Below are 23,712 nucleotides of genomic sequence, written 5' to 3' on the forward strand. Positions count from 1 at the left end.
TGAAAAAAAACAGCTAAATCAAGATCTATAATTCAGTACCAGGCATATTGTGAACTAATACAAAACCTAACGAACATCATTTAGGATCTATTAAGCAATTTCATCATACCAATTATTAGAAAAGTAAACAAACCAGATTAGTAGAGTTATCCTACATGGAAATTCAATGCTAGCAGAATATGTGGCCGCCTTCACAAATTTAGAAAGATCCTCACCAAGCACAGAATAACATAACCACAAACTAAAAATAGAAACATGTAAATTAAATTGAACTCTTAGGAAGCTGGACTCTGCATACAGTGCAATAACAGGGAACAAAAAACACTGATGTATGCCCCTCTGTACTATACAAAATATAAAGATAACAGATGTAAATTTCAAAAATTGACATTTCACTCAAATTCAAAATTAGAAAAAAAATAAAATAAAAATAAAAACCTTTTTAATGAACTAAATACATTTTTTTTACAAACTTTCAAAGCCAAACCACGTTCCTTGAGTCATGAAAACGTACTGTCACTGATCTTTTTCTTTCAGCTTTCTTCTATTTTTCTTCTTGTCCATTCACCCAGTCTCTCTTTTTTTAATATTGCTTACCTATACCTATAGTTATTTTCCTCACCCCGTTTCCCCTCCATGAGGCAACATCTCCTCTTTCTCCTGTTATCCAGCATTGCCCTCTCTCTTCCTCACCCCATTCATCACCAACCCATTTCTCAGTCTTTCACCCTCCCAGAACCATCTCTCCCTCCCTTCCTACTCGCTTACCATCTTGCTACATTCTTGTCAGCAGCATTAAAAACAGCAGGAAAATGTGTAGGACTATTTCCCAGCACATGCTGCTGCAAGATTTGCTGGTTCTATGCCCTCTGATGTAAACTTCCTGCATCTGAGGGGCAGGACTCACAGAGATAGTAATGGTACAAGCAGGAAAATGGTACCATGTGTCTTCCTGCTGCTTTTTCTTTTGTTACAGCCATCAGTACAGAGCTACCTGGAAGGCAATGGTATCATTGGGAGAGGTGCAGGTTGTGGCTGGAGCAATTATGAAGGATTTAAATTCAAAACAAATTTACAATATGAAAAGTATTAAGAAAAAGTTATTTCCTGAAGAACTATGAAGTGTGAAAGGATGATGTTTCTTCTAAAACTTGACAATGTAATAAGTATTAAAATGAGATCCCAAGTAGAGAATGACATGGGGACAAATTTGTCCCCGTGGGATCTATTTCGCCTTCCCCTCCCTAAAACTATGTCACCTCAAAAGGTTCTTCGACAAAACCTTCGCCTTCCAGGCAGCCAAACAGAACCCTTGGCTAGCCCAAATTCTGCTCAAGGTCCACTCCTACCTGGATTTCCGAAAAATACTCAAAACTCATTTATTCCACGCTCAAAATCCCTAATCCCCTCTCTTCCACTTCTCTCACCCCTCCCTCAAACGACCCAAATCTCCCGGTCCCCCCCCTTTTTTGATTCCCCCCCATCTCATTACCTCCAATGACCTGTACAATCCCCCCCTCTCGTGCTCACCTTAACCACCTCATTGCTTGTAATTATGATCAATTGTAAGTTCTTCTTAAATTTTGTTTATCTGTTGTGAAAACTCCCCTCCTCATGCTCACCTGAATATCTACATTACTGTAATTCTAGTTTATTGTAATTTCTTATTAAACTTTGTTTAATTGATGTGAACCGCCTAGAACTCCCTGGGTATGGTGGTATACAAGAATAAAGTTATTATTATTATTTCCATCCCCGCGAGTTCTGTCCCATGCCTCCAAGCTCTGTCCTCATCTGCACAAGTTTTGAACACTTTAAAATAATAAGTATTTGAGGCTTGTGCAGATGAAGACAGAGCTTGCAGGGATACATCAGAGACAGGGAAAGAAATCACAGTAGAGATAGATCCTGTGGAGATGGAGACAAATTTGACCCCATGTCATTCTCTAATCCCAACCCCTTTCCCCTTCTCTGGGATAGAAGTAAAATGTTAAACATAAATGAGTTCACATCTTCATGCATGTAGCAGAATATTATTACATGTGATCAGCTGTCATTACCGTATTTCTTACTCTATAAGATGCACCCGACCATAAGATGCACCTACCTGTAGAGGAGGAAAACCCAAGAAAAAAAAATTCCCACTACCTTGGCCTGTACCCCCTCTGGTGGTCTAATTGTAGGCCGGAACAGAGTCTTATAGAGCAAAAAACACATAGGCAGTGTAGGCACCCCCCCGGGTACTTTTTTTTTTTTTTTTTAAGTCCATTGGAGCTTTCCCTACTCATGCCTGTCTCCCTCACCGGACGGCTCTTCTTCTGTTCGGGCAGAGCAGTGCAGAAGGCAGGCAAGTGCTGTTCGTGTTCCTGCCTGGTGCAGTGCCGCTCCCCAATTGGCAGCAGTCAGTTGCGAGTCATCTGCCTGGTTTTGTATCCTCTGTGTCTGCCTGGTCGTGTGTCCTCTGCGCCTGCTTGGTTGTGTTTTCTGCGCCTGCTATGTCCTCTGCATCTGCTGTGTCGTGTATTCTCTGCACCTGCTGTATCATCTGTGTCTGCCCGGTGGTGTATTCTCTGCATCTGCTGTGTTCTCTGTGTCTGCCTGGTTGTGTGTTCTCTGCGCCTGCTGTGTCTGTCTGGTTGTGTGTTCTCTGCGCCTGCTGTGTCTGTCTGGTTGTATGTTCTCTGCGCCTGCTGTGTCTGTCTGGTTGTATGTTCTCTGCGCCTGCTGTGTCTGTCTGGTTGTATGTTCTCTGCGCCTGCTGTGTTTGTCTGGTTGTGTGTCCTCTGCACCTGCTGTGTCTGCCTGGTTGTGTGTCCTCTGCACCTGCTGTGTCTGCCTGGTTGTGTGTCCTCTGCACCTGCTGTGTCTGCCTGGTTGTGTGTCCTCTGCGCCTGCTGTGTCTGCCTGGTTGTGTGTCCTCTGCGCCTATGTCTGCCTGGTTGTGTGTTCTCTGCACCTGCTGTGTCCTCTGTGTCTGCCTGGTGGTGTGTCCTCTGCGTCTGCTTGGTGATGTTCTCTGTGCCTGCCTGGTTGTGTCCTCTTCACCTGCTGTATCTGCCTGGTTGTGTGTTCTCTGCGCCTGCTACGTCTGCCTGGTTGTGTGTCCTCTGCGCTTGCTGTGTCTGCCTGGTTGTATGTTCTCTGCGCCTGCTGTGTCTGCCTGGTTGTGTGTCCTCTGCGCCTGCTGTGTCTGCCTGGTTGTGTGTCCTCTGTGCCTGCTGTGGTCTCTCCTTCTGCTCTCCTTTAGTGGTGGCTTTTCCCTTCTCAAGGCCCTTTGCAAAGGTGCTCTTGCTAAGGTGAGAGCGCGCCGAACGGCTGAGGGCCATTGACCCCTCCCCTTTTAAGGGGGAGCTTAGGTGGTCGACATCGGGAGGTGGATGGAACTAACTCTCGCCGATTCCCCCTGTAGTCTCCTGCCTCTGCTTTCCTTGTGCACTTTTCTGCTTTAGCTTCCCTCTCCCTCTGCTGCTCTCTCTCCTGCTTGCCTGTCCAAGCTCCGATTGATTCCGCTCGTTGGTCCCTCCCCTTTTAATGGGGAGCTTTGGTGGTCTACGTCAGGGGTGGGCAGAGCTCTCACTGATTCCCCCTGTATTCTTCTGCCTCTGCTTCCCTCGTGCGCTTTTCTGCTTTTGTTTTTGCTTCCCTCTCCCTCTGCTGCTCTCTCCTACTTGCCTGTCCAAGCTCCATCTGAGCTGCAGAGGGGAATGTGCTCCTCGACTGACATCTGTAACTACGACCACCCAGTCCAGAGATGCTAGAGGCATTCCTCGCTCCAGATTGTTTGTCCTGAGCCACCAACGCATACTGGTCTAGGAAAATAGTGTAATCCTGCGATACGGGAGACCACCGAGCCAGCACAGATTACAGCAATGGTCTCATATGAGCTCAGTCCCTCCTGCCTGGCACTTGCTGTGATCCCCAACCCCAATGATTGTGGCAGGAGAGACGTCCTCCCGGCAATCTTTGCTGGTTTATTTTTTGGCTATTGGTCCAGCTATTTTGCTATTTCTGTGCATATTTGGTGAATGTATAGACTTTGGCTTTTATATGGATTGTGGTTGGTAGTTGTTCTGATCTTTTCTGTGATCTGATGTGAAGGAAGGAGAGAGAGAAAGAGAACTGGACACCAGTCTGAACACCAGCCGGTATCCTGTTATCTTCTGGGTCGGGAGTCGTGCCAGGATATTCAATGCCGAGAGCCATGCATGCACCAGCATTGAACATCTGGGGTTAGTTAAGCCCTTGGCTGGAAGCGGCTTACCAGAACCTTGCCATCATAGTCTGAATATTGACCTCCTGGGTCATATGAGAAATGCTGGCTATTATTTCTGTTCAAATAATGCAGAATTTACTATTATAGAACAAGGCTAAGTCATTGGAGAATACTGTCTGACAGAGGAATCTTCAGCTTATAAATTCTCTTAGATCTAAAGTTATTTCACCTTTTGAAAATGTTTTTAAAAATCTATTTTGAATATACTAAAGTTACCAAAGAGAGCATGTTCTTTGCTCTCTATGATGTACTACTTGCCTTCTTTAAGAAGGTTGAGATGCCTGATGTGCTCGACAAGAACCAGCCACCATAAACTCTCTAGATCTTATGGGATCATTAGAAATATTGGAGAAGAAAAAGCACAGTTACTTACCCTAACAGATGTTATCCAGGGACAGCAGGCATATATTCTCACATGTGGGTGATGTCATCTACGGAGCCCCGATGCGGACAGCTTTTTCAAGCAAACTTGATTGAAGATTTAGTTTGCTCTGCTGCTTCACGCATGCGTGCCTTCCTGCTCCACTAGAGGGCGCATCTCCCCCTCGTGGTCTCCAGTTCACTTAACCAGCAAAGAAGCCAACCTCGGGGAGGCGGGCGGGTTGTGAGAATATATGCCTGCTGTCCCTGGATAACACCTGTTACGGTAAGTAACTGTGCTTTATCCCAGGACAAGCAGGCATGATATTCTCACATGTGGGTGACCTCCAAGCTAACTGAAAAGGGATGGAGGGAAGTTGGCAATTTATGCAAATAGATTACGCAATACCGATTGGCCGAAACGGCCATCGCTCCTGGACAATGTATCCAGGCAGTAGTGGGAGGTGAAAGTATGAACCGAAGACCACGTGGCAGCCTTGCAGATTTCCTCAATGGGTGTGGACCGGAGGAAGGCTATGGAGGCTGCCATCGCTCGGACTTTATGTCCCGTTACTCGACCATGCAGCGCGAGACCAGCCTGAGCGTAGCAAAAAGAAATACAAGCAGCCAACCAGTTGGACAAGGTGCGCTTGGAAACTGCGCGACCCAGCCAATTAGGGTCGAAGGACAAAAAACAATTGTGGGACTGTCCGATGAGACTGAGTGTGTTGGAGGTAAAAGGCCAATGCTCTCTTACAGTCAAGCGTGTGTAGCGCCATCTCTCCGGGGTGAGAGTGGGGCTTGGGGAAAAATACTGGCAAGACGATGGACTGGTTGAGATGAAAATCAGACACCACTTTAGGCAAGAACTTAGGGTTAGTGCGGAGGACCACCTTGTCATGATGGAATACCGTGAAAGGTGGGTCCGCCATCAGCGCCTGTAGCTCGCTAACTCGCCGAGCGGAAGTGAGTGCGAGCAGGAAGATCACCTTCCAAGTGAGGAATTTCAGATGGCATTTGTCTAATGGCTCAAAAGGGGGTTTCATGAGTTGAGCCAGGACCACATTAAGATCCCAAACCACCGGGGGAGGTTTGAGAGGAGGGTGGACATTCAAAAGGCTTTTCATGAAAGGAGAAACTAAGGGATGGAGTGAAAGGGCTTTTCCTTCCAGGGGTTGATGGAAGGCAGCAATTGCACTAAGATGTACCCGAATGGAGTTGGTCTTCAGGCCGGAGTGAGAAAGATGGAGCAAATACTCCAGGACCAAGGGGACCGGGACAGACACCGGGTCCTGGTCGTGCGAGGAGCACCAGGACGAGAATTCCACTTTTGGGAATAGCAGGTTCTAGTCGAGGCCTTCCTCGAGGCTTCCAGTATTTCCTTGACTGATTGCGACATAGGGGGAGAAGTCAGGGGTAGAGAATGACACGGTGGCGGTTTACCCGCGGCCACCGCATTTTAGCCGCGGGTCACCCGCCGAAACGGGGAATGAAAACTAGCAGTCGCTGCGGTGACGGGGACAAGGCCATTCACCGCCCATGGGGCGGTAAATGGTCTTGTCCCCGCAGTGAGGCATGAAGGATCGCGCGGTCACCGCAGCCCACACCCGCCTGCTCAATCGATCCTACTGTTTAGCCAGCTCTCTCCCTTCTCCTCACCTTAGTTTGTAGGTTTTCTTTTTCGGCGACCCGCACGCTATCAGAGAGTCGCACACCCGCTACTGCTCAGTTTCGATCTTCTGCTCTGACGCAACCGGAAACAGGAAGTTGCAGCAGAGCAGAAGATTGAACACTAAGCAGCCGCGCGTGCATGTCGCCGAAAAACAAAACCTACAAACTAAGGTGAGGAGAAGGGAGAGAGCTGGCTAAACAGTAGGATCGATTGGGCAGGCGAGTGGTGGCTGCGGGGACCGTGCGATCGCTCATGTTCCAGGCTCAAATTGGAAGGAGGGAGTGAAAGGGAAAAGGATTCTGGGCCAAGGGGATGAAGACGGAAAGAAAAACCCACAGAAGGAAAGAAAGGGAAGGACAGGCAGGTGAGCCAGATGCTAGAAGCAGGGGGGGGGGAAGAAAGAGGGAAAAAAGCTAGATGGGGTTGAAAAGAAGAGACACACTGGTATGGAAGAGGAAGATAGGGGAAATCTGGACACAGGAAGGTAACAGAAAGAGGGGAAATTATGTGCATGGGGCATAGGGACAGAGACATAAAGGGGACATGCCATGGGGATGGTATATGGACACAGGTGGGGGGGCAATGACAGATACATAGGGGAGATATTAGAAATGGGGAAAATAGGAGCACAGAAGCGAGATGGTTTGTGGGGATGGGACAGCTTGCAGGCTCCAGTGGCTTGCACAAATTACATTGTAACATGCCATGAAAATAAGAGGGAGGAAGGTAGATAGATAGGCCACGCGAGAGGAGCTGAAGGGTAGTAGAAAGGAACAGATGGTAAAGGAGGGAGGGAAGGGTGGTGGTGGAAAGGAATAGGACAGACATTGAAGGAGGGTGGAGAGGAACAGACCCCGAAGGGAAATGTGGAAGACAGAGTGGGAAGAAGACAGATGCCAGACTATGGGGGAGAGGAGGGAAGAAGATGGGTGCTAGACCAATTGGGGGGGGGGGGTGAAGGGAGAGGCACAGTAACAGCAAATGGAAGACGCAGAGAGAAGACACACAGTGGATGGAAGGAATTGAATGAGAAGATGTGGGAAAGCAGAAACCAGACAACAAAGGTAGAAAAAAAAATTATATTTATTTATTTATTTTTTGCTTTAGGATAAAATAGTATATTAGTTGTGTTGATAAAAAATTATAAACAAAGCCCTGCCAGCTGAACATCTCTTTCTCTAGTTCAGCAGCAGGAACTTTGATTTATAAGAAAGGAATAAGCTAAATATTGCAGTACTAAGGCTTATATGGATGCAGCGGGGACAGTGACGGTGCGGTGAATGGGATGGCAGTGGCGGTGACGGGGCGGTGCAGAGGATGGTGGGCCGGTGACGGGGACAGATTTTTTCCCCGTGTCATTCTCTAGACAGGGGGAGAGAAACCAAGCATTCAGATGAAGAGACTGAAGATTTGGATGCAACAGTGAACCCTGGCTCTGCGATAGCAGAGAGGGAAACAGAGGCAGAGGCAGTGGATCTCTGGTACTGAGTTGAAGTAGAAGGGAAAACCAAGGCTGGAGTGGCCCCGAGGAGCAATCAAGATCATAGTGGCTCGCACTGGTTTGAGATGGACCAGCGTCCGCAGAATCAGAGGAAAAGGCGGAAACACGTATAGAAACCTTCCCTCCCAATCTAGGAGGAAGGCGTCGGCCTCGAGGAGGTCCGGGGAGTACATCCGGGAGCAGAATTGAGGGAGTTTGTGGTTGAGGGGGGAGGCGAACAGATCTATCTGAGGAGTCCCCCACTTCTCGAACACCTGTCGTAAGGTTTGAGCGTGCAGCGACCACTCGTGTGGCTGGAGGAGGTGGCTGAGTCTGTCTGCCAGGCAGTTCCGCTCTCCTTGTATGTACACCGCTCGGAGGAAGATGATGTTGGAGATCGCCCACTTCCAGAGACGCAGGGCTTCGGTTCGGACGAGAACCACCCGGTCGTGGAGCAGATGTTGAAAGGCCACAGCGGCGAGATAGATGGCCCGAAGCTCCAGCACGTTGATGTGGCAGCGGCGGTCCGCTGTTGACCACATCCCCTGAGTGCGTAGGCCATCCAGGTGAGCTCCCCAAGCGTACTCCGACGAATCCGTGGTGAGTACCTTGCTATGTGGAGGGGCGAGAAAAAGTAAACCTTTGGATAGATTTGAAGAGTCGGCCCACCAGAGGAGCGATCGTTGCAAGGAAGGAGTCACTGTCACGGGACGGTCGATTGGGTCCCGGTCTTGACGCCATTGGGAGGCCAGGGTCCATTGAGGAATCCTCAGGTGGAGGCGGACGAAGGGTATGACGTGGACGGTAGAGGCCATGTGGCCCAGAAGAATCATCATCTGCCGAGCTGATACCGAGGTCAGCAGCGAAATCCTTCGACTCAGACTTACTAACGCCTCTTGACGTGGAGGGGGAAGGAAGGAGCGGAGTCGAACCGTATCCAGCACGGCCCCGATGAACTGTAAGGACTGAGAGGGGCGCAGCTGGGATTTTAGGAAGTTTACCTCGAACCCCAGACCCTGAAGGTAAATAATAGTCTGTCGGGTCGCTGAGATAACCCCCTCCCTGGACGGGGCTTTGATCAGCCAGTCGTCCAGGTAGGGGAATACCTGGAGGCCCTGCGCGCGTAAGGCAGCTGCGACCACCACGAGGCACTTCGTGAAGACTCGGGGTGACGACGCCAGGCCAAAGGGGAGGACTCGGTATTGTAGGTGCAGGTCCCCCACCTGAAAGCGCAGGTACTTGCGGTGAGCGGGGTGCACTGGAACATGTGTGTAGGCTTCCTTCAGATCGAGGGAGCAGAGCCAATCGCCCTCGTCGATGAGAGGATAGAGAATCGGTAGGGAAAGCATCCGGAACTTTTCCTGCACCAGAAATTTGTTGAGTCGCCTCAAGTCTAGAATTGGGCGCAGGTCTCCCGTCTTTTTTGGTACCGGGAAGTAACGGGAGTAGAACCCTTTCCCCTGTTGGGTCGGGGGGAACCACCTCCACTGCCCGTAGGCGAAGCAGTTCTCGAGCTTCTGAGAGAAGGAGGGGTAACTGAATTCGGTTGGGAGGGCACGCCCTTGGAGGATTGTCTGGAGGGTTTTCCCGAAAGTTGAGAGAGTATCCTGATGAGATCACGCCAAGGACCCATGTGTCCGACGTGACTTGTTCCCAGCGCGGGTAGAAGGCTCTGAGGCGTCCCCCAATGGGAAGGAGGCCTGGGGCTGTGGCGGAGGGGGCCAGCCCCCATCCATTTATCTCGTCAAAAGGACGGGGATGGTTTGGCGGTCGCAGGCGGCTGGGACTTGGGCGGAGCCCGATGATGAGCTTGCGGGCGTCTGGGTGGAGGCCGTGAGAAGGCAGGGGTAGACTTTTGAGGTAGCGGCGAGGAGGGGGCCCTGAACGGCCTGGACGCTGTGGTTTTGGTTTTTGCCGAACGAGGGAGGCAAACGAGCGTTCGTGCTCCGAAAAGGCGTTTCGTAGCTGCCTCGATAGTGTCATCAAAAAGTTCTTTGCCACGCAGGGAAGTTGCAACCGGTCCTATAAGTTGGGGTCCATGTCGACGAGGCGTAACCAGCTAGGCGGCGCTGGACGATAGCGAAGGCTGCCACTCTGGAGGAAAGTTCGAAGCCATCATAGGCTGCATGAAATAAATGGAGGCGTAGGTTGGAGAAGACCTCCAGGAGCAGGTTAAAGGCTCCTTGGCATGAGGCCGGCAGGTCGGTCGCAAAGGCTCCCAACAGTCCAATGAGATGTTTCAAGTAGGACGTGAAGGTGAAAGTGTAGCTTTGTACCCTAGAGGCCATCATAGAGCTCTGGTACAGTCTTCTGCCGAACTTGTCCAGGGTCCGACCCTCTCGACCTGGGGGGACCGCCGCTGAGACCCGGGAGGGGTGAGCCTTTTTCAGGGAAGATTCTACCAACAGCGACTGGTGGGAGAGCTGTGGTTGCTCAAAACCTGGGTATGGTACTGTACGGTACTTGGACTCCATTTTGGAGGGGACAGCTGTTACCATATAGGGGGTCTCCAGATTCCTGAAGAAAGCCTGTTGGAGTACCGGATTGGGCGGTAAGCGAAGGGACTCTCTGGGTGGTGACGGTAAATCTAGTTCCGCCAGGTACTCTTTAGAGTATCTTGAGTCGGACTGGAGGTCTAAGTCCAGACGTGGCCCATGTCCTGGACAAAGCAAGTGAAGGAGGGGCGAGATGTTCCCGGGGCCCCGTGTGGGGACGGTGAACGAGACCTCCGTCGGGCGGAGAAGGACGGGGAGGCTTCCCTCGAGTATCGAGGTTCATGCTCTGACCCGCGCTCCGAGACCGGGGAAACACTGTGGCAGTGTTCCGGGGTCGAGGACCTACGTCGTCTCGAGGAGCCCCTCTGAGACGATGCCGGGGTACGGGGTACCGATCGATGTCGAATCGGTGACCTCGACCCAGACTCCCTCGGCGAAAGCCTGGGACCTCGGCTCGGAGCCCCGGTCCGAGGGGGAGTTAGGAGGATGTGAGGGTTGGAGAGTGATAACTCAGTCACCTTCAGCGGTCCTGTACGGGGCGTCGGTGAACGGCCTCGTAGTGTGGGAGAACTCCGGGCCTTCTTAGAGGTACGGCGGTTCAAGGTTTCGGTCGTTTTAGCGCGACGCTTTGCCCCGCGGCGGTCCGAGGAGGGAGAGCGTCTCGGGCGCCTCGGGGAGGAATCCGAGGAGGATGGAATGCGGCGAAGCTGGCGCACTTTGCCCCGAGGGGGCTCGACGCGAGGCTCAGGCTGGTCCGGCGCACGCGAGGTCGAGGTTGGGACCGGTTGTAGATGGGCAAGTGCAGCGGACAGCTCCGACGAGATCATCGCCCAGAGCAGGTCCTGGAAAACGGGCACGGACAGCATCGAGGGCATGTCCGATGCCTCGGTGCACTCCACCGGGGGCGACCTCGTATCAGATTATTCCCGTGTGGTGGAGGCACGGCCCGAAGGCTTCGCCGGGGCTGAAAGCATGGGGCTACCACCATGCGTCGCCGGTGCCCCCGAGGCTGGCTTCTTCACTGGTGTGGAACCTGAAGAAGGAAGAGGAGACTTACCCGGGGCCGAGGCTTTTTGCTGTCCCGAGGTCTTCGGGGTCGAGTCTCGAGGTGGTGCCGAGGTATTCGGGGCCGAGGTCAAGGCCGGGGTCGACCTCGAGGCCGAGGTAGAGGGTTGGTCGGTGCGGGTGAAAAGGTCCGCCATGCGGGCTTTTCTTCGACGAAGGGCCCGGTTTCTGAAAAGTAGCGCACTGGGGGCAGGAGTCGGGTTGGATGGCGGCGGCCCCCAGGCAGAGGATGCACCGGCAATGCGGGTCTGTGATGGAAAGAAGCCGGCTCGCACCCGGGTGCACTTTTTAAAGCCGGTCAAAGGCCGGGACATAGAAAAAACGAAACTGGCTGAGGCCCAAGTAGCCACGCGGCCGCGGCGACCCGGAAGCCTCCGGGTCGGGTCAAAATGAAGCAGGAACAGATAAAAAATAAATAAAAACGCGCACAGCGACGAAATCAATAAAACAAAGAAAAAATTGGCGGTACTAGAAGGCAGTTGGGGCAGAGCCTAAAAATACACGTCTTCTAGGCTCTGCCGAAAAATTTGAACTGCAGACCACGAGGGGGAGATGCGCCCTCTAGTGGATCAGGAAGGCACGCATGCGTGGAGCAGCAGAGCAAACTTTAAATCTTCAATCAAGTTTGCTTGAAAAAGCTGTCCGCATCAGGGCTCCGTAGATGACGTCACCCACATGTGAAATATCATGCCTGCTTGTCCTGGGACAAAAATTTTTTTTCTGATCAAATTTATTATTTTTTTTTTTTAAAGTGTGGGGGGGGGGTTGTCAAAGGATTTTTTGGGGGGTTTAAAGGTTTAGATATTTCCAGATGTGGTTAAAATAACTCAGCTCAGAGGAGGATGTTTTTGCTTATACATCCTGGTGTTCTGAAACTAGGTGCTCTTTACTGATTTAATTTGCAATAAAAATACCATAATATAAAATATGTATTTTATGATCCTGCCCTGCTTATTGTTTCTCTCCGAGACAGGGGCTATATGGGCAACAAGGTGCTTCAACATCCATTACAAATAGCAAACTTCATAACTTTAGTAAGCTTTGATGGCAGCTTCAGAGGTTGGGAAATAAGACCAATGCTGGGCAGAGTTCTATGGTCTGGGTCCCCTTAAATGGCATAAACGGAACAGGATCAAGGTTGGAGTGGGCATGATGGCAACTCCAGTGGTTGGGAAATAGGACTGGTAATGGGCAGATTTCTATGATATGTGCTCCAAAATTGGCAGGGAAAGACAAAGTAAGTGTGTCAATGTTTAATCATGAGGAGGTGGAGCCTAAGCAGTGGAATTGGATAATTCATTGCGGATGTTCATCATGGCTGCAATGAAATGGCCATGCTAAGTTGTCCCCTTCCAGTGGGAGTGCTTGATGGAGCCAGGGAGAAGGGGAGGGAAGAATTTTTGGAGGAGCACCGTCTCCTCTTAAAATGCTGAATTGGGGCTGATTAAGAATGTCAGACCCAAGTCCCACTATGCCATAGAGCCTCTTGCATTCCTAGGAAGATTGGAAGGGGCAGGAGCGGCTTTGTTGGAAAAGGCTTTAATAATAAAAACGATGACTTAGAAGAGAAATTCTGACCTTTAATTTTAAAATGTAGATCTAAGCACTTCTGACTGTAAATTTTAAATTAAGAAGACATCAGAAATTATCTAGGACAATTCATCAAGTCATTGCTGAAACAACCACACTGAATCATCCTAGACCCCTATGCTGCATGTCAGGTTCAATTCTGGGCACCTTGTTGGCCAGACTGGATGGACCGTGCAGGTCTTTATTTGCCAGCATTTACTATATAACCTGTAAGAAGTAATGCAGGTCGTCATTTTTTTTTCTTCTATGGAAATGTTCTTATTCTCCTTATATTTGAGCTTGTTTATCTCTCAAGTTGGTAGATTTCATGTGAAATTTGTTACTAGATGAAATGATGAAAACAGCATAGCAGGGTTCAAAAAAGGAGTGTTTATTCAAGATCCCAGAAGATCCATAAACCATTATTAAATTCATCTTGGGTGGTTTTTGTGGGTTTTTTTTTTAAATATGGGATCTCTCAAATAGCACTGGAGTGAGATCAGACACAACTCCTCCAGTAAAGCATATTTACTGTTTTGGTTAATTGGGGTGACCCTATTGCCTCTTAATGTACTTTCGGCATAGGGAGGGGACAGGGTGGATGGGGTTGTTGGGGTCTTTTTTAGGTATTCTTTTATCCTGACATTATTTAATTATGGGCTTTCTTTTGTTATGTGGGCTGACCTCCTATTGTGCTATGAACATAATTTTCACTAATCTACCTGGTGTGGGGGTGGGTTACATTTAGAGCTTGGTTAATCAGTTATTGCTCTTGGTGATACAAGGGTCAAAGTGATAATGTTGCTTTTCCTTAGTAGATGGAGATAGGCAGTTGATTGATTCTACTGTGTTTCATTCATCTCTTTGTAAAGTGTTTTTTTTATAATGGGGGTGGTATGGGATAAAGTTCAATTGGTAATTATATTCTTAATGCAGTTACTCTAAGTCAGGGATAGGGAACTCCGGTCCTCGAGAGCCGTATTCCAGTCGGGTTTTCAGGATTTCCCCAAGGAATATGCGTTGAAAGCCCCTACCATCTGGAACTCAGCACCTAATTATATAAGAGAAATTTCATCACTTGATAAATTTAAAAGTAGCTTGAAGGCCTTTCTTTTTAAAGACGCATTTGAAGTATAATAGTCCTTTTAAGGACTGTAATGGAATTTCATTCCTTGCTTTTCTTATTCATTTTAATCTTTTCTACAAAGTGCTAGATTATTTATTTTTGTTCCCCCTCCTTTTGTTTGATCCTTCTCCCTCTCTTTTCTTTACACAAATGTATTTCCTCCCTTTTTCATTTTGTTTCAGTAAGTTAATGTTTGTCTATGTGTTTGATTATCTGTTTTAATAACTGTAATTTGTTTTTAACTTATGCCTTTCTTTGTTTTTATATATCATGTAAAACCGCTTTGAATTTTGATAAGGCGGCATATCAAATTTTTAAATAAACCTGAAACCATATTCATTGGGGAAATCCTGAAAACCCGATTAGAATACGGCTCTCGAGGACCGGAGTTCCCTACCCCTGCTCTAAGTGGCTTCTTTTGTATTATGGAATCATTATCAATAAAAGAAATGGTTGCAATATAAATAGAAAGAATTGGGGAAGGCACAGCTAACCCTTGTGCAAGAGTAAAGGCTACTCTTTAGGATCCTACTTGTAACCTGATTGGATACTGGCAGAAACTAGATGCAAGTTTTGATAGACCTTTGATCTGACCCAGCATAGCATTTCTCATATTCTTATAATACCGATACCAGATATCAGAAATTAAGCTGCTTAATGTCAGAGCACAGCAGTTCTCTTAAACTAGTCTTTCCCTCCCTCCATCCACAGTGCTCGTCCCCCAATCTGTTCTATAACAGTTCCCCATAAAACAATACAAACACTTCTGCGCTCTCTCTCTCTCTCTCTCTCTCTCTCTCTCTCTCTATATATATATATATATATATATATATATATATATATTGCTTTGGTTGTATCCACAGAAAGGCAGCGTATCAAATCCATGACCCTTTGACTTGTGGCCTGTAAAGAAACTGCTTGTAATGAGATGTGTTTCACACTGTCATGTCATCATCCTCAGGAGGGTTAGGGGTTAAAGTATAAATGTGTCATTAGAAAAGTGTCAACATGAATTATAAAATCAATAAATCAATCTTCAATAAACAGCTCTGCTGCAGCAGGCACTACATTGAACCAGTTGTAGGCCAATAAGGGCACCCATCACAAACGAATAAGTTCAAGCCATCAGCAGTATCTGCAGATACAGTGGTAAAAGTAGGTTGTCTATCTGACTAGTGTAGCTTTCTAAAAGAGACACTAATGTGATGGACACCAGTAACCAAATATAACCAGCATTCAGATTCACATTATTATCAAAGATCAGGATCAGTGCCACAAAGATAATCTGGGCAAAAATTGACAGCATAGTTCCTTCAAATGTTTTTTTTGTTCCTGGCCACTTAATTTCTCCAAGAGCACTACCAAAGATTGATGCAGCAGTGTCTCCTACACCCACTGCAAGCACCCCTGAATATGGTACCAATGTTCGTGTTCCAGAGATGACTTTGCTGGAAGCACAGGATCTGGGAAAGAGCCACAGTGAAAATGACATACCCAAGAGGAGGTAAATGTGAGTAAGGATAAGAGGTCCAGAATCACGTTCATCCAGAAACAGTGGCAGCAGACGCCGCAGGGTCTGTCCCAATGGCCATATACAGAAATATCGGACATACTCTAAAAAAGTGAACACTGCTAAACACACTACAGCAGCAACGTACAAAAGTTGTTGGTCATACATAAGTCCTGGCATGTAAGTAACCACTACAATAACATGGAAATACTTCCTGATCATAGTTGAGGTCTGATGTTGCTTGGATTCTGAGGACAACCTTGCATTCTGGTAGAAAACATACCACAAGCTGTGGCAGCTAACATAGTCCCAATACACAAGTAGATAAACTCTGGTTTGAGTATGCAGCAAGAAGTGCGTTAGCCATAGGAGTGGGTGCATTCGGATCAATCCGTGCAACCAAGGTATGAAGATCCCCAGCCCAAGCACTGCAGTCATCATGTGGAAAAACCAAGGACGAAGTCCAGGTTCCTTGAGGTCCATGAAAAATGAAAAGGGTTGCAAAAAATATCCAGGAGAAACCACAGCCATTACTACTGGCCACCAAACAGTAAATAGTCTGCAGGCTCTCCTTGTGCCCCGTCATTGCATTTCAAGGTGAGTTTAATAAGTTTGGGGGTGGTAACATCAAAACTGAATGCCCCTAAGATTAGCAGGGCCTCACCAGGAGTGAAACATCGAGGTAACAGATAAAGTAGAATCATACTTATATAGACAAAGATTAGCAAGTACTCTAGAACTTTCTATCACTTCTAGAAATCAGCAGCGAATGCTTCATGGTATAAATGATTGGCGCTCCCAGCAATCCCAGACAGAATGCACGTGTTTGGTTGGCAGGGGCTTTAGTAAGACCCAAAGCTACAAGGGACAGAAAGAATGCCAGCGCCATGCCAATGGCGGACACGAGAACACCAAAGCGCTCCAAGCCCACGCTGCCGGCCGCCCTGCACTGCTCCTTCATCACGATGCCCAGCAGCGGGATAACCACACTGGCAGGCAGGAGGCCGCTGTTGGCCGTTTCCCGAAATTGGAAGACTGCAGCGCCAGCACGCAACAGCCGGTCCCATTTGAATTGCACATAAAAGGCCTGAATGGCAAGCGCCAACACGCACCATGAGAAGCGGTCCCAGACCACAACATGTACACACAAGACAATGGCAAATACCACCAGCGACTCCAGCATCACCGGCCGAGGAGCCATAGTCAACAGACACCGTGGACCCGGCTGCGTCCGCTACCATACCTCCTCACCTTGCGAGCCCAGACCCACGTTGCTTCCGTTGCATGTGACAGTAACCTGACGCTCTGCCGTCTGATTAGTCGGCCCTTCTCACATGACACGGGCTAGGGTTGGTCAGGCATGTCACGTGACAGGGGTCTGAAGATGGCGGCAGCGGCCGGCCTTCCTTTGAGGTAGGGTCTGGGGGGGTGTGTGGAGAGACCTGGCTATTAGATAGTAGGCAAGGCTGAGCGGGTGCCTAATGGCCTGACTGGTTTCCATTGTCCTACGTATTGGGTTGTGATGTGTTGTAGTTTTGTAGACACTTAGCGTTAAGCTTGCTGTCTGTTAATAAGGGCAGGGAGGAAGAGCGCGCGCTCACTGCAACACGTGCAGGGTCCACTTAAAGTTAAAAGCAAGAGCATTAGATAAGCTGGCTTTCAGCCTTTCCTGTGCATCACTTTGCGTATCTCTAATAAACTTTAGGGTAGATTGTGGTGTAGTGGTTAGAGCTACAGACTCAGCATCCTGAGGTTGTGGGTTCAAAACCTATACTGCTCCTTGTAACCCTGGGCAAGTCACTTAATCCTCTTCTGTTCCGGGTACATTAGACAGACTTTTTTCTGAGTTCCTTTGGGAGGATGGGCTGAAACCCCCTCCCGAATAAATACATAAAAAGAACTGTGGCAGGATAGTCTGCTTCCTATGATTGGGCAAATCACTTAACCTGCAGATGATATGTACAAGATGCAGGCTATATTTATTATACCAAATTTAAAATGCGGTAACTATTGTCACCCTTTTTAAAAACCCAAGGACCTGACACGGTCCGTGTTTCGGAGAACACGCCTTCTTTAGGAGTCCATAGGTTGTTAAGGATTTAAAGAAACCGCAATGCTCTTGCATTGAACAGTTGGACCGTATCTATTTGTGACGGTACAGGCGCTTTGCTCATTACCAGTTTACATTGCGGTTTCTTTAAATCCTTAACAACCTATGGACCTCTGAAGAAGGCGTGTTCTCCGAAACAGTATCGGGTCCTTGGGTTTGTAAAAAGGGTGACAATAGTTACCGCATTTTAAATTTGGTTTAATAAATATAGCCTGCATCTTGTACATATCGTCTGTAGTTTTCTTTTGTTTTTTGCTTGCTGTTCTGGTACTGCAGACTCTGTTGGATTTTTTTTGTTTACAAATCACTTAACCTGTCATTGCCCCAGGTACCATAGTTAGATTGTGAGCCTGCTGGGACAAATAGGGAAAATACTTAGAGTACCTGATTACTATTCAATTGTATTGTAAATTGCTTTGGGTGACTTTCTTCATAAAAAGGCAGTTAATCCCAATAAATGTCAACAAGGAACCTTCAGCCCATACTCCCCTCCAGTTCATTTTCAGGCTCTTAGCATCCACCCCATCTTGAGAATCTGAATGGAGGAGTAGGCTAGCAGTAGGGCAAGTGGCTTTAGCCTCCATTGCTTCAAGTACAAAATTAGATTGTAAACCCTCAGGGATAGGTAAAAATATACTGTACATGAATGTAATTTGTTCTGAGCTACAGCCAAATAGATTAAAAAAAAGAAAAAAAACCACCTGAATAATCACCCAGACAATTCTATCCATTAGGCAAGGCAGTCACCTTAGAGGGACATTTTTGGGAGGAGCAGCAGCAACTGCCTTGAAAACACCCTATTGGTGGCCACCTCACTTTGCCAACAGCCTCCAAGTGGTAGCATTTTCCTCCTTTGCGGGAGTGCTGAAAAGTTCTCAGCCTAACCAAGAAGGGAATGATGTGGAACTGTGAAACTTACAAGTTATTTCACATATTCACCCTAAGTTTAAAACACTTAGCACATTGTGTCTGAAGTTTCTAACCCTTCCAAAAAATACTCTGATGTCTGGTCACTGAAATACTGCTCTGCTGCTGCAATCGATTCCCAATCACTTGAAAATTGTTGCCCTTTCAAACTCTTTTTAAGGTTTAGAAAAAGAAAATAGTCAGATGGAGCAAGAAATGGTGAGTAGGTCAGATGAAACCCCAACTGTCAAAACATTCATCGTTTTGTGAGCAGGTGCATTGTCTTGCAAAAAGAGAACTCCTTTCTGCTGCATCTCTCCTTTAATCAGTACAGCAAGTTACAGTAGTATTCTACATTAACTTTTTGGCTCCTTGGAAGATGGTCATTACAACACCTTCCTGATCCCAAAACACAAGAGGTCATGACCTTTCCTATTGACTTTTGTGTTTTCAATTTCCTTGGCTTTGGAGAACCTGAGTTCTGCCATTGCATGCCTGTTGTTTTGTCTCAGCATCATAGTGGTGTAACCATGTTTCTAGTGCGACAGCCACTCCATTCTTGAATTTATGGGGAGTCAAACCCCTTTTGTGAGAAGTCTTGTAGAGAGTTTCATTAGCATTCTTTTTTGCTCTGCCTCCCATCCTTCTGGGCTGTCCTCCAATTCCTTAGTTGTTTCTCTACAAGCGAGATGGTAGAAGCTGGTCTTTTCTGCTTGTGTTTATTTTTCAATTTTGGGTTTTTTTTTTGAGCATTTGCAAGGCTTTTCAGTGCTGTAGAGGATCCCATTCTTGGGACATCTCTGGCTGCAGGAGAGTGCAGACTCTGAGGTTGAGAGTTTGCTTTCAAGGGGCAGACTGCTTTGCAGTGCATCCACTTGGACAGCTTCCAGTACAGTTTGGGGGCTCAGGGACCATTCCCTTGGGAGCAAAGCTCGCCCTTGGTTGAGTGCAGTGGGCTTGAGTGCAGGCTGAGTGGCTCCATGGTGACTGTTTTCTTCCCTCATTTGCATGCATGAGGTCCTGTGGGAGTTGAGGTATTCCGCTGGTTCATTGGGCCCGAGAGGCAATCCGAAGACACAAGCTGTCTGGATTCCAGGCTTGTTGAGGCAGAAGTTCTCCCTGTAAGCTGTTTGCAGCTTCAGCACTTTCAGCTCCCAGCATACAGCATGGCATAGTGAGTAACAAGCTGACAGCCTGGAAAAACAAAATCGGGGTAGGCTGAGGTTTAAAATCAGTTTTTTAAGGTTCTGGAGATAGTCAGGTTCCCCCACCTCTAAAATATCAAAATCGCTAGTTTTTAGACTACCATGTAGCTTCCCCAGGTTTTTGGTGCTAAAATTGCTGCCATGGCAGCCATCTTGCATTTCCTGATTTGAATATAAAAACCTCTGTCTGCCTCAAAACACTTTGATTTTGCATAAAAACAGGTGTGATTGACTCCTCAGGCCAGGATACTGTGGATTCATACCAAATTTGTGATGAATGGCCGTCTGTGCATGATGGGAGGATGAGAGCTGCTGGCTTGGTCCCCTGTAGTCCCTTAGAGGGTGTTAGTACCAAAATGGCACAAGGGCCAGGAAAATATCCAAGTTTGAATCAGGGAGCAGAAAGGAGCTCGTGAGCATCTCTAAGGGCTGTCTTGATGTTCTGGACAGGGTTCCCCCCTGAATTCATCAGTATGATGTCTCAAGCTTCCAGGATTAATAAGGGCCACATGGAACCCTTGGGGGTTGCATCCATACTAGGTTTTCCCCCATGTATTCAGTTTCCCAGTGACAGTGCCATGTGCAAATCGGGCAGGTCCAGTCTGGGGAGACTGGATTGGAGAGGGCTCTTTTTCCATGCCTTTATTTTCCCAGTAAATGTACTTTGAGCAGGAGATGCTGCTTCATTTCTAGGGGGCACCAGATACGGATCTGGTCGAGGCCCCTAATCTCGGAGAGGACCTGACTGTGCACAAGCTGTTCAGACCTTCAGTGCATTTTCAGGTGATTATGGAATCTCTCCAGGAATTAAAGATAGGGACGCCACAGTCCTCTTCTACACAGTTCTCTCTTATAAGAAGCACAAAAGCACAGACAACTTGTTTTCCCTCTCTTCAAGATATTATAAATATGCTTATAGGCTATTGGGAGGTCCGTTCGGGTGGCCAAAGCCATGGCAAGGTTCTATCCAATGGTTGCTGAATTTAACCAGCTCTTTGTTCCACTAAAAGTGGATGGCCTGATGGCGCAGGTCACCAAGCATACCTCTTTCTCAGTGGCATGGTGGCAGTGGCAAAGTGGCAGGGTATTACAGGATACCCAGGACCACAGACTGGTTTTGGTTCATATGAAGATCTCTGAGACTGTGGCCTCCATTTTAAAAACAACTGCAGTAGTGTCTTGTCGCCCGGGCTTGTCACTCCAGGATGCGCTGTGATCTGGAGACAGTTGTCCAGAGGTATCACCAATTTCTAATGTCTGGAATGGATTATGTAGCTGATGCTCTGTATGTTCATTTCAGCGTTGTGACAAAATGTCTGCTTATTCCATTTCTGCCTGCAGGATACTATGGATCAGTCAGTGGGCAAGGGATGCCTCCTCCAAGGTGACTTTGTGTAAATTACTATTTAAGGGACATTTACTCTGGAAAAGGTCTGGATGATTTTATGGCCAGTGTGCAGGATCACAACTAAAGTCTTTATTGGACAGCAGAACTCGAGCCTCTAGGGCAGGGGTGTCAAAGTCCCTCCTCGAGGGCCACAATCCAGTCGGGTTTTCAGGATTTCCCCAATGAATATGCATGAGATTTATTTGCATGCACTGCTTTCATTGTATGCTAATAGATCTCATGCATATTCATTGGGGAAATCCTGAAAACCCGACTGGATTGTGGCCCTCGAGGAGGGACTTTGACACCCCTTCCTCTAGGGGGTCAGGTCACGGTACTTTTCGGACTTCCAGACAATTGCCAGTTCTCGGGAGGGCCTTCAGGCCAGAGATCCTTTCAAGGCTTCAGACAAAGACTTGGAGGGGCTAGATACCCCCAATCTTCAGGATTCTACTCCACCACAACTCCCAAGCAGTTATGACACCAAGCTGCCAGCCAAGCCTCCACTCATCGGAGGGAGGTTATTGGTCTATTGGGGAGTGTGGGCGGAGGTTACCACAGATCGCTGGTTGCTATATGTTATACAGGAGGTATACATGCTTGAGTTCTTTTGTCCCCTCCTAGACTGTTTTCCTAGACTCTCTGGCTGGGAGTTCGGAAAAAGCAGCCAAAGTTCGAGCAACAGAGCCCATACCAGAGGAAGCCATAGAGCACGTACTAGAGACTTGTGCTCCGACAGATGCTCAGTATACTTTATAGTGCCCAAGAGAGGCTCAGAAGACTGGAGGCTGATTCCATACCTCAAAGCAGTGAATGCGGCTCTCAAGATACCCCATTTCCAAATGGAGACAATGTGTTGGTGGCGCTGGGGGAATTTCTTGCCTCTCTGGATTTGATGGAGGCATATCTGCATATTCCCAATTTTTTCCAGAGTACAGGGAATTTTTTTTGTGATTCCATGTGCTGGAATTACATTTCCAGTTTGCAGCCTTGCCCTTCAGGCTGGCCACGCACCACAGACCTTCACCATATTAATGGTGGCTCTTGCAGCACACCTGTTTTGCAGAGTGTGCATACAAGTACATCCATATCTGGACGATTGGCTAATAATAATAATAATAATTTTATTCTTGTATACCGCCATACCCAAAAAGTTCTAGGCGGTTCACATTCATTAATTACGGTCCGCGGTGATACACGGATTTACAATATTTTGACAAAATTACAAATTTACAGAATTGTAACAAAATTACAGAACTGACAAAATTACAGAATTGTAACAAAAAAATTACAGGCAATGAAGAGGGGGGGCGAGGGGAAAACTATAACTGAGATTTAGCAGGGGTAGTGGTAAGACAGAAGGTAGGATTGGTACGCGATAGCGAGCGTGAGATCAAGTGTGGAGGGGGGGGGAGAGTGGGAAAGGGGAGAAGCCGGTGGCAAATGGGATTAAGAGCCCTGTTCACGGAAGAGATGCGTTTTGAGGAGTTTTCTAAAACTAAGGTAAGAGGGGGCCTCGAGTATCATTTGGGCAAGCCAAGGGTTCAGCTTAGCCGCCTGGTAAGCAAAGGTTTTGTTGTGAAATCTATTGAAGTGGCATAATTTTAGGGATGGGAAGGCGAGCAGCTGGGTTCTGCGGGATTTCTTGTTGGTGAGATTCAGAGTGAAATGGTGATTGAGGTAACTCGGTAATAGGCCAAAAACTGTTTTGTAGCAGAAGCAGACGAATTTGAATAGGACTCTGGATTCAAAAGGGAGCCAATGCAGTTGGTGGTAGAAAGGCGTGATGTGGTCCCATTTGTTCAGGCCGAATATGAGGCGGACGGCAGTGTTCTGGATCAATTTTAGTCTCCTCATGGTTTTCTTTGTGGAGCACAAGTAAATGACATTGCAATAGTCTAGTACACTGAGCACGGAGGACTGTACCAATAGGCGGAAAGAGGAGTCTTCAAAGTATTTTTTTATGGTGCGCAGTTTCCAGAGCACTGAGAAGCATTTCTTGACAGTGAGATCGGTGTGATTTTCTAGCGATAGATGTTTGTCTAGAGTGACTCCCAGTATTTTTAATGTTTGTTCGAGGGGGAAGAACAGACCTTTCACCTGGATTGTGGAGTCTTTGATTTTGTCATTGGGGGAGGCTAGGAAGAATTTTGTTTTGTCCGGGTTTAGTTTTAATCTGTAGGATAGCATCCAGAGTTCTAACTGATTGAGTATGCTTGTGATGTAGGCTAGAAGTTCTGAGGAGAAAGTGGAGAGTGGGATGACTATTGTGATGTCATCTGCGTAGATGAAGAATTTGAGTTTGAGGTTATGAAGGAGGTTACCCAGGGAGGCGAGATAGATATTAAATAGTGTGGGGGATAGGGGGGAGCCCTGTGGCACCCCGCAGGAGTTAACCCAGCTAGGTGAGGAAGAGTCGTTTTTAAGTACTCTGTAAGATCTGTTTTGTAGGAATCCGCGAAACCAATTGAGGACCTGATCGGAGATGCCTATGTGGGTTAGGCATTCGAGAAGAATGTTGTGGTCTACTAGGTCGAATGCACTGCTCAAGTCG

The 23,712-nt window shown here is 47.6% G+C and overlaps 3 protein-coding genes across 6 annotated transcripts in view; 1 reads left to right on the plus strand and 2 right to left on the minus strand.

Moving 5' to 3' along the window:
• Nucleotides 1-23,712, minus strand: part of KYAT1 (kynurenine aminotransferase 1) — a 187,954-nt gene that overhangs the window by 130,639 nt on the left and 33,603 nt on the right. The gene's annotated exons all lie outside the window — the stretch shown is intronic.
• DOLK (dolichol kinase) lies at nucleotides 14,344-16,866 on the minus strand. Its single transcript, XM_033962018.1, is given in 4 exon segments — nucleotides 14,344-16,000; nucleotides 16,002-16,097; nucleotides 16,099-16,293; nucleotides 16,296-16,866. Coding segments are annotated over 4 exon segments (1,590 nt in total). The 5' UTR covers nucleotides 16,752-16,866; the 3' UTR covers nucleotides 14,344-15,157.
• NUP188 (nucleoporin 188) overlaps nucleotides 16,875-23,712 on the plus strand; it is a 198,761-nt gene continuing 191,923 nt past the window's right edge. For 3 of the 4 annotated variants that reach the window (XM_033962010.1, XM_033962011.1, XM_033962012.1), the window contains exon 1: nucleotides 16,875-16,963. In XM_033962010.1, coding sequence (XP_033817901.1) covers nucleotides 16,911-16,963 — 53 coding nt within the window. In that variant the 5' untranslated portion in view covers nucleotides 16,875-16,910. The remainder of the gene's footprint in view (nucleotides 16,964-23,712) is intronic. The other variant, XM_033962013.1, reaches the window with a different exon arrangement.

The sequence above is a fragment of the Geotrypetes seraphini genome, chromosome 10, assembly GCF_902459505.1.
Source record: "Geotrypetes seraphini chromosome 10, aGeoSer1.1, whole genome shotgun sequence".
In the NCBI taxonomy this organism is placed as follows: domain Eukaryota; kingdom Metazoa; phylum Chordata; class Amphibia; order Gymnophiona; family Dermophiidae; genus Geotrypetes; species Geotrypetes seraphini.